The 20,377-nt window shown below is 40.4% G+C and overlaps 1 protein-coding gene across 2 annotated transcripts in view; it reads right to left on the bottom strand.

Moving 5' to 3' along the window:
* ZFAND1 (zinc finger AN1-type containing 1) overlaps positions 1 to 20,377 on the bottom strand; it is a 27,135-nt gene extending 6,758 nt beyond the window's left edge. The window contains exons 1-6 of one of the 2 annotated variants that reach the window (XM_060393544.1): positions 20,175 to 20,377; positions 17,044 to 17,086; positions 16,095 to 16,134; positions 10,718 to 10,845; positions 10,541 to 10,632; positions 9,334 to 9,452 (exon numbers count right to left, since the gene is read on the bottom strand). In XM_060393544.1, coding sequence (XP_060249527.1) covers positions 9,334 to 9,452; positions 10,541 to 10,632; positions 10,718 to 10,845; positions 16,095 to 16,134; positions 17,044 to 17,086; positions 20,175 to 20,361 — 609 coding nt within the window. In that variant the 5' untranslated portion in view covers positions 20,362 to 20,377. Of the gene's footprint in view, positions 1 to 9,333; positions 9,453 to 10,540; positions 10,633 to 10,717; positions 10,846 to 16,094; positions 16,135 to 17,043; positions 17,087 to 20,152 lie in introns of both variants that reach the window. The other variant, XM_027973259.3, reaches the window with a different exon arrangement.

The following is a 20,377-nucleotide window of genomic DNA, read 5'->3' as shown; positions in this document are numbered from 1 at the left end:
GACGAACAATGAGAAAAATTAAAGAATAATATTCATAGAAACAGAACAAACAGTTATAAAACCAAAACAGGCAGAAATGAAACATGAAAAGCTATGAAGAACCAATTAGAAATTAAAAAAAAAAACTTAAAAATACAGTTTGTGAAATAAGAAACTTAAACAATAAATTTCTATAATAGTCAATAAAAAGGTTTAATTAATTGAAAGATGGATGTGAGGCAGTCATCTAGAAGGCAACACAAACAGACATCTATAGAAATTATAAATCCCCGAAACATGCCCAGTAAGAATTTCAGAAAAGAAGAGAAGGAAGCAATGTTCAGAAAGAAAACAACAATAATTTTCTAAGGGTAAGGGATCAATAGCTAAAATGTACTTCAAGGGTCAAGCTGTGTAATTGAAACAAATCATACCTAGAAATCCTGCACTGAAACTGCAAATATCATAGACAAAAATCTTCAGTTACAAAAAAAAGGTATAGATCACCCACAGAGCAACAAGAGCAAGATCTGCAGCACATACTTCCCAAACAATAAACAAAAGAGGCCAATGAACAGTCTATTAGAAGAGCTGAGAGAGGCAGACAGACAATCCAGCTCAAGCGAGGGAAAATAAGGGCAGTTTCAGACAAAAAAGATTTAAGTTTACCACAATGACCCTTGATGAATGAACTACTAAAGAATGTGCTTGAGCCAAAATAAAAGTGAGTCTTAAGAAAAAAAGGAACTCAAAAAATATATTGGCAAATTTAAATAGCAACTGACTTAAAAACAATCATGTGTAGACAAACTCAATGAAATGGGAGATACTCAACTGCAGAAAACATGTCAAACTCTGTCTTATTCCAGAGGATACAATCTCAAGTAACTTTAGATTTTGAGAGAAGAATTGGTATTTAATCATATATGTTAAAAATTGTAAATATAAGCACATGCCTCTTATCACCATTACTATAAAACATTATATTGGAGATTATATATAATATAGTACAAGAAAATGAACTAATTATTGAAAGGTGAAAACTAAAGCTGTTTGTCAATGGGATGTAATTGTATACCTAGGAAATCAAAGGCAAAAACAAAACAACTTCTAAAATAAATAAAAGAATTTGATGATTTGATGCTGTGATTGAATACAATGAATATACAGAAATCAAGACCTTTTCTCCTTCTATGTGAACAGCAAGTTCTGGAAACAGGTACAGGGAAATATTCTGTTCACCAAAGAAAGCAAATCCGTAAGATAATTAGAGATGTTTATATGTGTATGCTCAGTGGCTTCAGTCGTGTCTGACTTCCTGTGACCCTATGGACGGCAGCCCACCAGGCTCCTCTGCCCATGCAAGTCTCCAGGCAAGAATACTGGAGAGGGTTGCCCCTCCTCCAGGGGATCTTCCAAACTCACACTTCCTGCATTGCAGGCAGATTCAACAAGGAATAAGACTTAGATGAAGAAAAACATATAAAATGTTACAGAAGGCAATAAAATATCTAAATAAAAGAGAAGACATAAAGTTCGTAGACAGGAAGATAATGTTATAAAAATGTCATTTCTCTCAAAATTAATATATATCATGTAAAGCAAAATCAGAGAAACCCTCAGGAATGATCCTCAGTCAGGACTCGTTAATAGATGCTGCTGGGAAACTTTGCAGAAATCACTTGATAATACAAAGGAGGTCTTGTATCAGTCACTTACACCTGGTGGGTAGGGAGGGAGCCAGAATCCCCAGCACAAAGAGGACGAAGCCAACAGGGTGAGAGATCCTCCTGAGAAGGCAATCTGGCTTCTGCAGGCACCGTTATTCACAGCCTACATCCTTGTGGGAAACAGTGACAGATAAACTACATTCTAAGATCAAGCTGTGTTCGTTTTTGCTTTTCATAATGATTTCTCTCCGTTTCTCCATTTTGGCTTTTAAAGAGCCTACATCCTTCAACAGTATCTTCTGGAGTCTGTCACTGACAACCTTGTCCCATTATGACAACCATAGAGATCCCAAGATGGATTAAAAAAAAACAGTGTATATAATAATCGTAAGGTTCATATGGATGAATAAACCAAAAGAAAAAAGAAGAACTGCTAAGGCAAAATATGGGAAAGTATGGACGGGACTTACATGGTCATATGCTAGAACATTCTATGAAGTTACTACATGAAGTCAACTTGGTATTAACATACAAGTAAAAAACAGATAAAGGGTTAGAATAGGAAATCCAAAAACAAACCTAGTAAAAAGTACATCTCGAATTTAACATGAAGGTGATAGTTGGTATTTCAATTTAATACGACAAAAATGATTTATTTAATAATTAGTGGGCAAAACTAGCTAAACAACTGGAAGAAAATGTCCTTAGCTCATATAATATGTTAAAATAAAATTCCAGACCAATTAAAGACAGGTGAAAAAAAATTAAAACCCTAAGAAAACCAAATGAGATATGAAAGAAAAGACAGACCCTAGAAAAATTTAGAACAATGATATGTCAATAAGGTATATAAGTAAAATCAAGATTATTTGATAAATTTTGAAAAAAAGTTGCCAAAGCAGACTGATTACAGGTAAAGGATCAATATCGATTCTGTTCCGAGAATTTCCACGGTTGACCAAGCAAAACAAAAGTGAAATAAAAGTAACAATGTAAAAGAAAAATGATCACAGGATATGCACAGGCAGTTCAGGGAAGAGCATTCATGCCTGGCCAATGAACATAACGAAAAGATACTTTAAACTGAACGATACTTTGGCTACTGAACACAAGGACCCAAAGAGCCGACTTATTGGAAAAGACCTTGATGCTGGGAAAGACTGAGGGCAGGAGGAGAAGGGGGCGACAGAGGATGAGATGGCTGGATGGCATCCCCAACTCAATGGACGTGAGTTTGAGCAGACTCTGGGAGACAGTGAAGGGCAGGGAAGCCTGGTGTGCAGCAGTCCATGTGGTCACGAAGAGTCGGACTCGATTTAGCAACTGAACAACAACAACAAACTCAACAACGGTCAAGGAAACCTGAAATCAAACAATTAGAAGATATATTTCCACAGCCCTTAGACTGGAATACATTTAAAAAGATTATCTAAACAGTTACTGGACACCACGGGAGGGGAGAGGTATGCTCATGTGTGACCAAAAGAGGCAGTGTACTACACAGGGCAGACGGCAGGTTCTGACCAGGTGAGTGATCTTAACACTTCAGATTACTCATCTGTGAAATGAGGATAATGATATATCACGGGATAGCCGTGAGTATTAAGGGAGGTAAAAAACCCAGAGCCACAAGACAATGCTTGGGATAACACAGCCAGTAAAAGTTCACTACCCTAATTACTGATGGTAGAAGTGTGAATTCTTGTAACTTCTTTGTAAAGCAGCTTGACAACGTCTATAAGGATTTAAAATAGACAGACCCTTGGACTTGGCAAACATGCTCCAGGGAATCTATCTCATAGACACAGGAAATCAAAAATAGGAAACCAGTCACCAAAACGGGAAACAAAGTGAATGTTCATTAATAGGAAAAAGGCAACAAAACTCAGGATACCTTGGATTATCCATCTTTCGAAGAAAATGACTTCAAACCATGCTAGTTCCCTTGGAGGAACTGCTGTTAGAAACCTCTAGAGGAATATACAGAGCTGAAAGAATATATTATCTATTTGAAACCTGCTTTATTTTTATTTATAGGCTTTATCACTATCTGAAAATTGTAGTATACATTAAATAACCATCTCCTCCTACTGGAATATAAACTCTATATGTGCAGGGACTTTAACAATTTACTGTCATATCCCCAGGGCCCAATTTATAGCAGGTATTCAAAAAAAGTGTTGACTAAATGAATATGATGCCCTTTTTATGAAATAATGATCCTAAAGCACTCTTCATATCTTTGCATACATATACCAGTACACACTTTGCTTTATGTAAAATATATATACATATATTAATATATACAGGGGTGTGGATATATATATAAATAACTTATGTCAGTACATACATACACGTATGCTGCTACTGCTAAGTCGCTTCAGTCGTGTCCGACTGTGTGACCCCAGAGACGGCAGCCCACCAGGCTCCCCCGTCCCTGGGATTCTCCAGGCAAGAACAGTGCAGTGGGTTGCTATTTCCTTCTCACATACATGTACACACACACACAAATCTTAATGAGGCGGGGGGAAATTTCTATCTACAGACCTGCGTGCTCTGTGGTAAAGTGTTGAGTGTGCTGAGAACCTGCTTTCTGAGCCAGTCTGCCTGATTTCAGTTTGCAGTTCTCCACTTAATTAGCTGTGTTACTACCAAGTTACTTAACATTTTTGTGCCTCAATTATCTCATCTATTAGGCAGAGAGAATAGTATATATTTCAAAGCTGCTGCAAGGATTAAACGTGTTAGAAGAGGGCCTGGAACAAAGTAAGTGCTACAGAAATTTCTGCTACTATGTCTTAAGTCATAAAAGAACTGTACAGTAATGGGAATGATAGTACTGGACACGCTAGAGCAGGCCTCTCAGTTACGCCGCTGCTGACGCCATGTGCTGGACAGTGAGTGCTTTCCTGCAGGCGCTGTCCCATGCTGAGAGCACCCCTGGCCTCTGCCTACTGTGCCAGTAGCGTCCCCATGCCCAGGGGCGACAACCGGAACTGTCTGCAGACACTGTCAGGCCTCCCCAAGGGGCACAACCACCCTCACTTGACAACCACTGCTTTAGTGGGATGAACGTGGACGCAGGAGGGTGTGTTTGGCTTTTTCCCTTACACAGCTTTTTAAGTTACCCTTGTTAAAAGTATGTAGTATTTCTATAACTTAAAAATAAGGAAGGCTTCAAAAAAGAAACATTAAAAAAATTATTAGAAGAAGTTTATAATCAATGGTTTCTAGACCAGCAGAATAAAAGAGAATACAGAAAATTCAATCAATACGAAAGATGACTGGAAGGAAATAAATAACAATAGCAAGAGGATGATCAGCAAAAAAACATAAGATAGAAAAAATATATTTAAATGCTTGTGATCATAATAAATATAAATGGGTTCAACTCACCTATAAGAGATATTATCAGATTGGATTAAAAAAACGAAGTCCAGCTACATACAGCTTACAAGAAACACTCTAAAAATAAAACAACACAGAAAATTTGAATACAAAGGAATACACACAGAGTAGTAACTATTCACCAAAAGAAACGTAGCGAAACATCATCATAATTCAAAACAGATTTAAGGCAAAAAATTCATACTGAAGACATAATGATGTACCTGATAATATAGAACTCAGCAAAACTATTAGAATTATACGGAAAAAAACTGACAAAACCACAGCTACAGTGAGAGATTTCATTTAATACCGTCTGTTTCAGAACCTGACAGATCAAGCTGACTAGAAGTCAGTAAGCACACGCACGCACGCGCACGCACACGCACGCACACACACACTCGCATACGCCCGCACACACACACATGCACACACACACGCACACACACGCACACACACGCACACACGCACACACACACACACACGCGCACGCACGCGCGCACACACACGCACATACACCCGCACACACACATGCACACACACATGCACACGCGCGCACACACACACGCACACACGCGCATACGCCCACACACACACACATGCACACACACATGCACACACGCGCACACACACACGCACACACGCGCATACGCCCGCACACACACACGCACGCGCGCACACACACACACACACGCCCGCCCGCGCACACACACACACGTGGACAAATAGAGGGAAATAACAAACAGGACAAAATGCCAGCAACGGGAACACCGGGGTAACCAGCATGGAGCATTCTTTGTACTATTCTAGAACTTTTCTGGATTTGAAATTGTATTAAAATAAAGTTGCATGCATGTGTGCTAAGTCACTTCAGTCGTGTCCAGCTCTTTGTGACCTCATAGACTGTAGCCCGCCAGGCTCCTCTGTCCACGGAATTTCCCAGGCAAGAACGCTGGAGTGGGTTGCCATGCCCTCCTCCAGGGGATCTTCCCGACCCGGGGGTTGAGCCCACATCTCTTATGTCTCCTCCAGTGGCAGGCGGAGTCTTTACCACTAGTGCCACACGGGAAACCCAAAATAAAGTTACCTCCCCTAGAAAAAAACACCTAAATAAGTAGGTTGAAAAAGTAAGCTCACCATCCAATGTGAGAAGTTAGAAGAACAACATTAGAGACAATCTAAGCAAATCAGAAAAAGGAAATAATAATATAAAAACAAAATCAGTAAAGCAGGAAGCAAAGAAACATTAGAGAAGTCAATAAAACCAAAACACAATTCTTTGAAAAAACTAAAATGCAAATTGAAAAAGTAAACACAAACCTCTAGCAAGACCATTCAAAGGGAAATCAAAGTACAAGTGAAAAATATTAAGAATGACTAATGAAAGACACAACAGAGATGTGGGTAAGTAACAATAAGCTGAAAAATCTGTATTAAACAAAAATTTTTAAGAAAAATGTTATTACCAACATATATTTCAGAAGACATAGATTATCCAAATAAACCAAGGAACTATTTAACAGATTAATTAGTATTCAAAATCCTCCCCCTACAAAACGCAATAAATTTGAAGGTTGTAACAACCATTGCCAAACCTTCAAGAACAATATGCCTCTATTTCAAAGAATAGAAGAGGAAAGCTACTCAACTAGTTTTTTTTGTTACTAATGTCATGACAAAACAGTAAATAATGTATTAGTGAATCAGTTTAGCAGTACATTTCAGAAGAATTATATACCAGAGTCAAGTGGTTTATCTGAGAATATGTGGGTGATTCACAACAGAAGATGATCAATGTAATTCATTACATTAATAAGGAAAAAAAATATATAATCATCTTACTGCTGCTGCTGCTGCTAAGTCACTTCAGTCATGTCCGACTCTGTGCAACCCCACAGATGGCAGCCCACCATGCTCCCCCGTCCCTGGGATTCTCCAGGCAAGAACACTGGAGTGGGATGCCGTTTCCTTCTCCAATGCATGACAGTGAAAAGGAAGTCGCTCAATTGTGTCCCACTCTTCGCAACCCCATGGACCAGCCTACCAGGCTCCTCCATCCACGGGATTTTCCAGGCAAGAGTACTGGAGTGGGTTGCCATTGCCTTCTCCAGATAATCATCTTACCAGATGGAGGAAAAAAATTATAGCAATATTTAATACCCATTCCTGATATAAATTCCTAGAAAACTAGGAATAGAAAAATATTATTAACCCAAGGAAGGCTACTATCAAAAATCCAAAGCAAATATAATATTTAGTGATGAAACTTTAGAGTCATTTGCACTGAAGTCAGAAACAGGACAGAGACCCCCGCTATCACTTACGTGATCGGACGCTGTGGCGGGGGTTTCAGCCAATACAGCGACACAGAGTAGTGAGAAGGGGGAAGAGTGATAGAACAGAAAATTTGAAAACAAAAACCACACAAAACCATCATTTGCAGAAGATGTGACCGCACAGAAAACTAGACAGGAAATCTACAAAATATGGGAACTATCAGAGTTTATTTGCTGGATAGAAAGACATTATACAACAACCACCAATAACCAAATTAGGAAAATGTTAATTTAAAAAAATTACCATTTATAATGGCAGCAAAAATTATGAAGAGCCAAATAAACTTAAGACATCTAAATATGTATGGTAGGCATTATAGAATGACATAAATAAAGACCTAAACAGAGTTGGGATAGACTATGGAGGTGAATAGGAGGAAGGAAATTTTAAAGACGTCCACTGTCTCTCACTTAAAATTTAGCACAATTTCTATCAAAATCACCATTTCACAGAACAGGATGAAGTGATCCTAAAATTTTTACAAAAGAATAAATGGCCAAGAATAGACACAGTTGGAAGCCAAGAATGAGGTGGACAGCCTTCTCCTACTTACTACTGTAAAAGCTACTACGATTAACACAGTATGATAGTGATGCCGAGAGTCAGACCAAAGGAACAGAACTGAGATCCCCAGATGAGTCTCACATTTACAGAACAATCTGGTGTGTAACAGAAGCGACATTACAAGGGAGAACTCTTCACTTTCTTAGGTTATGACAAGTAACCCGCTGGGTGAGAGGGGGAGGAATAAATCCCTGCCTCTGCTTACTTACAATTAAGTTCCAGATGGAATAAAAAGCTAAGCAAAAAAAATGCAATATAACTTTTAAAGGAAAATGTAAGTAAAAAACTCATTTTAAGATTTATAATTCTAAAGAAATAATTAATAGATTTGAGTGTGTTAAAATTTTTAAAGTCTGGATCACTAAAAAGATCAAAAACAAAATAAACACAAGCTATAGACTGAGAGAAGATACGTGCAACGTATTTAATCAAGAAAAGATCAGAACTTAGAATATACAGACCCTTATAGACCTTTTTAAAAGTTCCAAACAACCCAGCAGAAGATACGCAGTTCACAAGAGAAAGTCAAATAGCCAATAAACACATGCAAAGGAGCTGAGCCTCACTGTCACAGGGAAATTCAACTTTAAGCCTCAGTGCTGCGTCATTTCAACCTGTCAGATCGGTAATAATGAGCAATACCAACACTGGCAGGAAACTCTGCAAGAAGGAGATAAATCAGCACAATTACTAACAATAAAAAACTGACAACATCTAATAAAGCCAAAGATGAGCAAACTCCATTCTCCAGTTTTCTGTTTCTAGGTATGTTCCCTGGAATATCATTTTTCGAATTGATGGTCTCAACCCTTCAGGGGCTATAAAGCCAACAGTCTTTAAATAGAACAAAAAATGCCAGAGCAGATACATATCCTCACAGGCCTTACTACACCTGTGCATGTATGTAGGCACATGTGTGCTGGGTGGTTACAGAAAATGTAGTTGATAATGTGGAGCTTGAGAGAAACTGCCTTAGAGAAGTGTTCCATGTGTACACAGGGTGTTCACTGTGAACAGTTTATAACAGTAAACAGCTTGGAAAAGGAATCTGAATCGTGTTCACTAAGAGAATAGATAAACTGTGGTACATACATACTACAGAAAAATGTGAGCTACCAAAATGAATGAAAGAGGCTAAACATATCGGCACGGATATATGTTTAAAAACATGATACCAAGGGTAGAAGAGAAAGGTTGAAGGATACATACGGCTTCCTGCCATTTCTATAACACACAAAAAACTCCTAAGACTATTATTTATGCAGGCTTATACCTTGTAATATCAGAAATGATTCACATCAAGTTCAGGTTTAGTCGGTTCTAATGAAAGGGAAGAGCACAAAGGGGGCTCCAACCGTATCTGGAACTTTTTGTTTCCTAAATATCTGAAACCAACCTGTGGCAATGATTTGTCTCCAGCAGCATGCATCTTTAATTTCATCAGCGCTACCTTTGCAGCTGTTTCACTATTCTTTGCACCTTTCCGTCGCTTACTTGTCTCTCCTGTCTTGGAATCTAAGAAGCAAGCATAAGGATATAAGCAAACGGGAACTTGCCCATTTTCCAGAGTTTTATTAACTGTGGCCTTGAAACATATATGAATTACATATACTAGAGATATACGGAGACCACATTCATTCTATAGATATTATATTTACAAGAACAATGGAAAACCACTGAGTGGACGTTAAGTGAGCTGCACATTAAAAAACGTGAGTTACATGTGCTTCTTTCCAACTTAAATCTATTTAATCCAAAGCAATCACTAACGCTTCTACAGAGAAGGGTTACAGAAGATTTTTTACTTAATAGAATTTAATTTAAATTACTACCCTTAATATAAAATGAAAATTCAGTTGAGTATGTTGGCAGTGACAGTGGTCAACATCACAAATATATTCTTTCCTCACACATCAGATTATCAGCAGCATTCAGAGGACAACTGACTCGGCTTAGTCCTTTTTTTTAAAAGGGATCTTTTTCTTTCATTTTCTTAAAGGTTTGTTTTTTTTATAGTTCTACATTTTATTTTTTCATTTAATTTTTACTTATTTGTTTTTGGCCGTGCTGGGTTTTCGCTGCAGCATGAGGGCTTTCTCTCTTTGTGGCGAATGAGGCTCCTCTCTAGTCGCGGTGTTCAGGCTTCTTTTGAGGAACACAGACTCCAGGGCACACGGGCTTGGCTGCCCCACAGCATGTGGGATCTTCTCGTGTCAGGGATTAAACCCCTGTCCCCTGCATTGGCAGGTGGATTCTTAACCACTGGACCATCAGGAAGTCCTAACTTTAGTCTTTGAAGAACGTAAACCACTACTTTAGCGTCATGAACGTAATTTCTAGCCAAGATGGTTAACCAGCTGATAAGTGGTCCAGCAAAAGAGAACACCTGCCGGATATTTCGATGGAATTTCCACATTTCCACTGGCTAGGTAAGACTTGTGAAAAATACTGTCACAAGAATGTCCTCAAAATCTAAAGCAAGTTATAACCATCAGGGCTGCTAATAGCACCTTCTATAACTGGCAAGCTGACAGAAGCAGGGCTCTGGAATTCACGAGTATACGGCATTAAGTAAACAACAAACACGCTTTCCAGATACTTGCCAATAATGTCTTTAACGAGTTTCTGAGTGGCAGCCATACGAGGCTTAGGGATTTCCAGTTTTTCACATTCATGATCTGACTGGTGACGGTGTCTGTGAGCGACAGAAGAGGGACAGTAGTTCATGTGCTTGCATGTGACTTAAACAGATACACAGTTTGAACGGTCTTAGTGGTCACCTCAGGCAAAAGTTCTTCTCACAGTAAGGACACATAAGGGGCACAAGCCCTCTCTCAGCACAGCCCCTGAAGGAGCACGGGTGAGATGCACGGGGGTCTGACTCCGGCCTCTCGTTGATTACAGTCACCTGAAAAGGTAGAAGGGGAGCATGGCGTCATATTTCACATTAAACGCAAATCAACAAATCTATTCTCGATATCCAGAGCATTTTTGCTTCAACGTGTGAAAGCAACCCACACAGTCTTGCACAGATTGTAACAGCTGTGTGCAGAACGATCACTGCGCTGACTGCCCCACATTTTCAATTTCCCTTCCGTGGCGTGTTTATCTTCTAGGTCAGGTTAAAACGACTACTCTGTTCTCCATGATTTTAGTCTACTTTGTAACGTACTACACAGCAATGTTCCAATAACAGCTCAGTTGGTGAAGAGTCCTCCTGCAATGCAGGAGACCCCAGTTCGATTCCTGGGTCAGGAAGATCTTCTGGAGAAGGGACAGGCTACCCACTCCAGCATTCTGGCCTGGAGAATCCCGTGGATTGTATATAGTCCTTGGACACAACTGAGTGACTTTCACAGACTAGGAAATCAGCCCATCACCTCAAATGACAAGTCATATCCACTTTCCACACTGATTTTAGAGGCTTAAATATACGTAAAAGAACACTTAAAATTATATTTTTCCATGATACAGTTTCCACAATGATGTAATATTCTTTGTGTGTATGCTCAGTCAGTTCTGATCTTGCAACCTCATGGACTGTGGATCGCCAGGCTCCTGTCCATTGGATTTCCCAGGCAAGATTACTGAAGTAAGTTGCCATTTCCTTTTCCAGAGAATCTTCCTAACCCAGGGGTAGAACCCACGCCTCTTCCATCTTCTGCACTGACAGGCAGATTCTTTACCACTAGCGCCGCCTACTGTATTACTAGCAATTACACCAGAGGAAAAAGATTCTATGGAAAAAAAAAAATCCAGATCACTTAGGCTATTGTAGTACTAAGTAAACAGGTTTCTAGAGTTAAATGAACTCAGCCGACTCTTGGACAACTCAGGAGCTAGGGTACGAACTCCCCACATTGTTAAAAATCCAAGTACGTCTCCACAGTTAGCTTTCCAGAGCTGCAGTTCTGCATCTGTAGGCTCATCGCTTTGTGATGCATAGTTAGTGGAAAAAAAAAAAAAGAGCCACATCTAAGGGGACACACACACAGTTCAAACCTGTGTCATTCAAGGCCAATGGTAACTGCTTGAAATCTATGACTAAAGGTATCCTCTATAAAAATATAGTTACATCTCACTGGAAGTAATTTCTTAACCATTTTTCCAAATTTGTTTCAATGATCTAAAGGTAGAAGATTTTTATTTCACTATTTAATTAATAAGCTCTGAGAGACATTCTGAGACATTCATAGAAAGCAAATTATATCACAAGAAAAAAGCAAGCACAGAGATTTATAAGCTACGTGAGAAATAATGTTTACTATATGACTCTGAGTATTTCTCTCCAGTTAATCCTGAGTAATACCAGTATATTAATTAAAAAATTTATTTATTTTAATTGGAGGCTAATTATTTTACAATATTGTATTGGTTTTGCCATACATCAACATGAATCCGCCACAGGTATACATGTGTTCCCCATCCTGAACCCCCTCCCACCTCCCTCCCCGTACTATCCCTCTGGGTCGTCCCAGTGCACCAGCCCCAAGCATCCAGTATCATGCACTGAACCTGGGCTGGCGACTCATTTCATATATATTATACGTTTCAATGCCATTCTCCCAAATCATCCCACCCTCGCCCTCTTCCACAGAGTCCAAAACACTGTTCTATACATCTGTGTCTCTTTTGCTGTCTCACATACAGGGTTATTGTTCCCATCTTTCTAAATTCCATATATATGCATTAGTATACTGTATTGGTGTTTTTCTTTCTGGCTTACTTCACTGTGTATAATAGGTTCCAGTTTCATCCACCTCATTAGAACTGATTCAAATGTATTTTTTTTAATGGCTAATACTCCATTGTGTATACATACCACAGCTTTCTTATCCATTCATCTGCTGATGGACATCTAGGTTGCTACCAGGTTCTGGCTATTATAAACTGTGCTGCGATGAACATTGGGTTACACGTGTCTCTTTCAATTCTGGTTTCCTCTGTGTGCATGCCCAGCAGTGGCATTGCTGGGTCATATGGCAGTTCTATTTTTAAGTTCAGTTTCTTAAGGAATCTCCACACTGTTCTCCATAGTGGCTGTACTAGTTTGCATTCTCACCAACAGTGTAAGAGAGTTCCCTTTTCTCCACACCCTCTCCAGCATTTATTGCTTGCAGACTTTTAGATTGCAGCCATTCTGACTGGTGTGAAATGGTGACCTCACTGTGGTTTTGATTTGCATTTCTCTGATAATGAGTGATGTTGAGCATCCTTTTTTTTTTGCATTTCTTTTCCATGGGGATGGTCTTGATCCCTGTCTCCTGTACAATGTCACGAACCTCATTCCATAGTTCATCAGGCACTCTATCTATCAGATCTAGGCCCTTAAATCTATTTCTCACTTCCACTGTATAATCATAAGGGATTTGATTTAAGTCATACCTGAATGGTCTAGCGGTTTTCCCTACTTTCTTCAATTTGAGTCTGAATTTGGTAATAAGGAGTTCATGATCTGAGCCAGTCAGCTCCTGGTCTTGTTTTTGTTGACTGTATACAGCTTCTCCATCTTTGGCTGCAAAGAATATAATCAATCTGCTTTCGGTGTTGACCATCTGGTGATGTCCATGTGTAGTCTTCTCTTGTGTTGTTGGAAGAGGGTGTTTGCTATGACCAGTGCATTTTCTTGGCAAAACTCTATTAGTCTTTGCCCTGCTTCATTCCGCATTCCAAGGCCAAATTTGCCTGTTACTCCAGGTGTTTCTTGACTTCCTACTTTTGCATGCCAGTCCCCTATAATGGTCATGTATGGATGTGAGAGTTGGACTGTGAAGAAGGCTGAGCGCCGAAGAATTGATGCTTTTGAACTGTGGTGTTGGAGAAGACTCTTGAGAGTCCCTTGGACTGCAAGGAGATCCAACCAGTCCATTCTGAAGGAGATCAACCCTGGGATTCCTTTGGAAGGAATGATGTTGAAGCTGAAGCTCCAGTACTTTGGCCACCTCATGTGAAGAGTTGACTCATTGGAAAAGACTCTGATGCTGGGAAGGATTTGGGGCAGGAGAAGGGGACGACAGAGGATGAGATGGCTGGATGGCATCACTGACTTGATGGATGTTGAGTCTGAGTGAACTCTGGGAGATGGTGATGGACAGGGAGGCCTCGCGTGCTGCGATTCATGGGGCCGCGGAGTCGGACACGACTGAGCAATTGAACTGAACTGAACTGAGCATCTTTTCATGTGTTTGTTAGCCATCTGTATGTCTTCTTTGGAGAAACGTCTATTTAGTTCTTTGGCCCATTTTTTGATTGGGTTCTTTATTTTTCTGGGATTGAGCTGTAGGAGTTGCTTGTATATTTTTGAGATTAGTTGTTTGTCAGTTGCTTCATTTGCTATTATTTTCTCCATTCTGAAGGCTGTCTTTTCACCTTGCTTATAGTTTCCTTTGTTGTGCAGAAGCTTTTAATTAGGTCCCATTTGTTTATTTTTGCTTTTATTTCCAATATTCTGGGAGGTGGGTCATAGAGGATCCTGCTGTGATGTATGTCGCAGAGTGTTTTGCCTATGTTCTCTTCTAGGAGTTTTATAGTTTCTGGTCTTACATTTAGAGCTTTAATCCGTTTTGAGTTCATTTTTGTGTATGGTGTTAGAAAGTGTTCTAGTTTCATTCTTTTACAAGTGGTTGACCAGTTTTCCCAGGACCACTTGTTAAAGAGATTGTCTTTAATCCATTGTATATTCTTGCCTCCTTTGTCAAAGATAATGTATCCATAGGTGTGTGGATTTATCTCTGGGCTTTCTATTTTGTTCCATTGATCTATATTTCTGTCTTTGTGCCAGTACCATATTGTCTTGACGACTGTGGCTTTGTAGTAGAGCCTGAAGTCAGGCAGGTTGATTCCTCCAGTTCCATTCTTCTTTCTTAAGACTGCTTTGGCTGTTCGAGGTTTTTTTGGATTTCCATACAAATCTTGAAATTATTTGTTCTAGCTCTGTGAAGAATACCTGTTATTTAATTTTTATATCCCTCAAATCATCAAAACTTCAGAGGGCCAGATTTTGACTGAAGCTCATTTAATCTTAATTTTTATAATTCAGAGAACAGATGTAAAAATCCTTGGTAAAGTGTTTGGTAAATGGTGGGAAGGAATAAATATCAACTGCAAAATGGCAGGCAAATGCTTCTTTCCAAATGGAGTGAATTCAGTTTAACTTCTGGCCAACCTCTGACCCAAAGGAGGCGGAGCAACTTCTCTGATTACAAATTCAGGAAAATTAATTAGGCTCAGCTTTCTCTTTATTTCCTAAGAGGCCAAACCTGGGGCAGCACTGCTGTGACAGGTGGCAGATCCACCTAATTTTGGATTTTCTTTGAAGATCTTTTTGGCTCTACATTTAGCTTCATCATTCAACTTATTCTTTACCAGTCATAAAGATGATATTTTGGCTTTTATCTAACAGCTCTTTTTAATCTTTGATGTGGTCGGAATTAGGGTAGGGATTTTGCTGGGCTACAGGTTTGCTCCTGATGATCTAAGGCTGATGGAGTCAGCACAGTTTATTACCACAGAATCCTAACCCCAGGCACCAGTGAAAATGAGCACACAGTGAAGCCAACTGGAGGGAGCACATGATGAGGATGTTAATTCTGTTACATATTCATAAATATAGAGCCTGAAGCTAAACGTGGGCTACCTCCACAGAACTGTAGTGTAAAGGAATGAAAATTATAAGAATAAAAATTTATAAATACCAAGGAGAAAAGTTTATTTTTAAAACAAATTGGGAAAAAATATAAAGTAACAGTCTCTTATAAATCAGTTTAGTATGCCAAATTTTAATCAGAATCAATACTTCCCTGGCAATACAGTGGACAGGAGTTCACCTGCCAATGCAGGGGACATATGTTCGATTCTTGGTCCAGAAGATCCCACATGCCGTGGAGCAACTGAAGCCCGTGGGCCACAACTACTAGAGCCTGTGTGTTCTGGGGCCCGGGAGTCACAGTTACAGTTACCGAAGCCTACTAGCCCGAGTCTGAACACCGCACCCACCGCACCCCGGTGCCCAGAGCCCACGCTCGGCAACCAGAGAGGAGTCCCTGTGCTCTGCACCTAGAGAAGGCCCGTGAGCAGCAGGGAAGACACAGCACAACCACAATAAACAGAATCAAATTCTGAAACACAAACACGTTTCACTAGGAAATATGAACATACCTCAGGACAGCTATGGGACTCTCTGCTCCTGTGTTCAAGGCTTAAATAACAAAGAAAAGTGTTTATTTAAATGTAATCAAATAACGTACTTAAAGATACTGCAGAAATTTGAGATATTTTAATGGTTAAATCCTTAAGATTAATTACACTCACATGACATTAACAATTCTGTACACAAGAATAAGCTGAAAAGACAAACAAAAGAGCACCTATAGTCCCGTAAGTTTTAAAACCCAACTACTGTTCCACTTTAATGTGAATGCAAATAATTCACCTCTCAATTACCTTTTTACTTTGAGTGTTTTAAGGTATGTGAAAACACAGAGGCTCTTTCGATTCCTTTTATTTCTCAAAAATAACTAATAATAGTATGTCAAAGGAGTATTCTAGTTCTGAATGACTTAAAAATATGTACTATTTTTATTTACTTCTAATAAGTCTTTCTGAACTATTGTCTGAAAAGAATTTATCTTCAGTGCCCTATTAAATAAATTAAATGCCTGATACTTGAAAGTTTAATTGAAAATACATTTTCCAAAATTCTTGTTTGTTCCCAGGTTTTACATTGCATGTAATGTATATGCCAAGGCCATATAGAACCCAATTTAAGAAATATATAGGTTGGACTCTTTTCATTGTACTAGTAAAAATAAAAACTAATAATCATAATTGGATTTAAAAAATGATATTCTTTATATTCTGGATATATTATCTCCTTGTGATTAATACACATAACTGTTACATAAAACTCACACACATAACTCTAGACTAGCCACATATATGCATAAGTAATCAGAGCCCATGACTAATCTTTTTTCCTCAAGTGGTTATTCTAGTGAATATCAGATATCAATGGCTAAATGACTATTTAAATCATTCTGCTTTTTAGAAATAAATCTCATATAAACACTAAAATTACTCCTAAATCCTGCATAAAAACTTAACTTACCAAAATACTCCTGAACATCCATCACATACAAATGGAAGAAAATCTAAAATAAAGGGAAAATGTTATATGTTCTGGTCAGTACCTGATTTTGATTTAGGTTTCTTAAGTAAAAAGAATCAAGTACTGAACTGTGGTTACAGGAGAAATTTCCTTTTGAACAATATCCTAGTGCAGCAAGTAGTGGTTAAACAAAAGCTATCACAACCTCAAGTACTCTGAGAGTAACCAGATTATCAAGAGATAAATATTACCTGTAGTAACATACCAAATCAAAACAAGAAGTCCTGTGTTTTTCCCCTTATTTACCAGATGTTGCTTCAGATTTACCAGATGTTGCTTCTGAGGACCATATACCACAAAAATCCTGTATTTGAAGTGACAATCTTAGATTTCAATTTTGATTGCACTGCTTACTAATCTAGCAATGCTAGGCAAGTTACTGAACAGTAGAGCTCTGGGTTTTATATATATATATATATATATATATATATACACTAGATATATATATAGATATAGATACAGTATATGGTATTGTATATGTATACAAAATCAAAAATATATTATTAGGTAATATAGATAAAAATAGGATATAAGTACATTGCGTCTGTGTGCATATGTATATGTGTGTGTGTGTCTATCTATTGTGTGTACATATCTGTGTTATATGCCACACTTACTTCATAGGGTAATTGTAAAAACTAAATGAGATATGTAAAAGATAAGAATAGTAAGATAAGAACTGTAATTAACAAGAATAATTACAACAATTCACTTGTTTTGAATAGACTCAAACTCTGAGGAAAATCCTGGGGTGACTAGGTAGAGAGACATGTTCAAAGAAATTCCAGAAATTAAATAGATGGATTCATAGTGAAAAATTTAGTTCTGAATTGTTTCCTTCCTTGCTGTTAAGGAACAACTAAGTTAGGACTAAGCAACAATTAAGTCAGGAAATGAATTTTTGGAAAGCACACGAAAGTATCTGTTTTTAGATGTGGCAATTGACCACAAATCGCTGAATATAATCACTCATTCTCTAATCTGTTTTCAATGTATGTCATAATAAATTACAGTACACAGACAAGTGAGGCTGGATATATCTAATCACACTGCCTTTACAAAATGAAAACAGAAAGTACTGCACTTGAGAGAAAGCCACTATTACTCCAAAAGATCTCATCCTACAAGGTCTCCTAACCCATAAGAAAAAAGAGGCCCTACCCAGGGCTTCCCTGTTGGTGCTAGCGGTAAAGAGCCTGCCTGCTAATGCAGGAGATGTAAGAGACGCAGGTTCAATCCCTGGGTCAGGAAGATCCCCTGGAGGAGGACATGGCAACCTACTCCAGTATTCTTGTGTGGAGAAACCCACGGACCAAGGAGGCTGGAGCCCATAGGGTCACAAAGAATCAGACACGAAAGAAGTGACTTGACACACACGCACAGGAACCCAAAGGGACCCTTGGCTATTTGCTGCTTGTGGGACAAGAGGACTCTAATATAGTTCTTCCCTCACCCGAGAAGTGAGCTTAATGCATTGTCACTATTGTCCTGAAAGCATGGTATTGTAAGCATCTATTCCATACCAAACATGTAGATGTGTATTTGTCAAAGAGAAGAAAACTGAAATAGACATTACCCTGCAAGACTCATATGTCTCTTTAAAATGGGGAAAATGTACATGATTGCTACTTTTAGAGGCTCTGGTGACCAACTAAGTATTAGATGCAAACTAAGAGGACCCAGAGGTAAGAGTTAAGGTAATTTCCTAACACTTGACACCATTCTTCTATTCATCCAGAAGCTAAATGAAATCTAGTACTCACAATATCCTCTAAATCTTAACTGCTCTCCACTAGAGACTGCGAAAAATCTGAACTCCAAAGGAGCCAGACCCTGGCCTCATTTCAGTGCTGACATTTTAAGAGACACCTGAAGTTGGAAGGGAAGATGGACTATGTCACAGATGGTAGATATCAGGGACTTGATAATCAGGTATACCAGAATTACATCACTTACTGTCAAAACCCAATCGGCTAAGCTTCCCTATGAGAGTCTGCAAGGAAACATCGGTCCTTGCCTACTGAATGGCGGAGGATGACAGCCAGTGGTGAAAGCTATAATCAGAGTCCTGTAAGTAACAAGAACCTGGTAGGGATTGAGTCCTTTAGCCCATCGTCTACAACAGGTCATCACTGATCAACTGGAGCACTCCCACTAATTCTGGGCTAACTCCCAGAGCCCCTCTCAATACTGACAGGGTACCTGCTACCAACGACTGAAGCTGCAATGGGAGAGAAAACTTGTTTGGCCCCGAGATGTGTAACAGCACGAGCCAGACGTGATAGCACCCATTTGGAGTGCAAGCCAGGTACCAGAGACAGACGGCGTTCTGTGTGGCTCTCGGCTTCAGGACTTGCCTGCTGCACATTCCTAAGGCCTGTGCCACACGCCCACTGGCCGTGAGCTTGGACTACGTGTGTCACAAGGTCTCTCAGTTCAGCAGAGACAGAACATCACCTGACTGAAGCTCTAAAACGCAGCGAACCACCCTGAGAGCTTTTCTGTGGAAACGGCCATGTCTTAGACCCTTACGTGGGCCAGAAGCAAGGCAGGTGCTCAGTACACGTCTACTAAGTCAGAGACAGTCAGAGCCGAAGAAGACAGAGCTGCGAGCGCACAGACACGCTCCCAAGGCAAGGCTCCGGGCCTTCTCACTGGAAGTCCGTCCCCTGAGCAGCCAGCAAAAACGAGGCTCAAAGCTGACAGACAACGGAAGGGCTGCGGACGACGACCCAGGTCGCCGCGGCGGGACGGGGCACCCTCCCGCTTTCCACACCAAAACGCGCTCCTTCCCGGGTTCATCAGACAGCGGCGGGCTCGCGCTGCCGGCTGTGCTTCCAGGAATCGCGCAGGCCCCTCAGGGGGACAAGCCGCTCCCAGGCCCCAGGGCCGCCAGAAAGGCTCCGACCCGGCCAACTGCGGGGCCCGCAGGACACGCCCTGCCCCTTCTCAGCCTCCGCCCCGCGCCGCGGCCCTCACGCCCCGCCCGCCGCCCCGCAGGTAGAGCGCGGCCCGGACCCCCGAGGCCGGGGCTGGGACGCCGCATCACCTAGCCGCCTGCAGCGCTCCACCTGGCAATGCCGCCCGACGTCCAGCTCCGCCATCTCGACGCACGCGAGGGGCAGGGCGAGGGGGCGAGGCGGTGCGCGGCGGCCGCTGGGAACGGGCGGGAGGGGCGGGACCTGCCGGCGGGAGCGGGGGCGGGGCGAGGGGCGGGGCGAGGCGGGGCGCGGCGCCCGCTGGGAGGGGGCGGGGCATGAAGGTGGGGCGGGGC

Source organism: Ovis aries, chromosome 9 (assembly GCF_016772045.2).
Source record: "Ovis aries strain OAR_USU_Benz2616 breed Rambouillet chromosome 9, ARS-UI_Ramb_v3.0, whole genome shotgun sequence".
NCBI lineage: Eukaryota > Metazoa > Chordata > Mammalia > Artiodactyla > Bovidae > Ovis > Ovis aries.
Note: the sequence above shows the minus strand (reverse complement) of the source record. Positions and strands in the feature narration are given on the sequence as shown.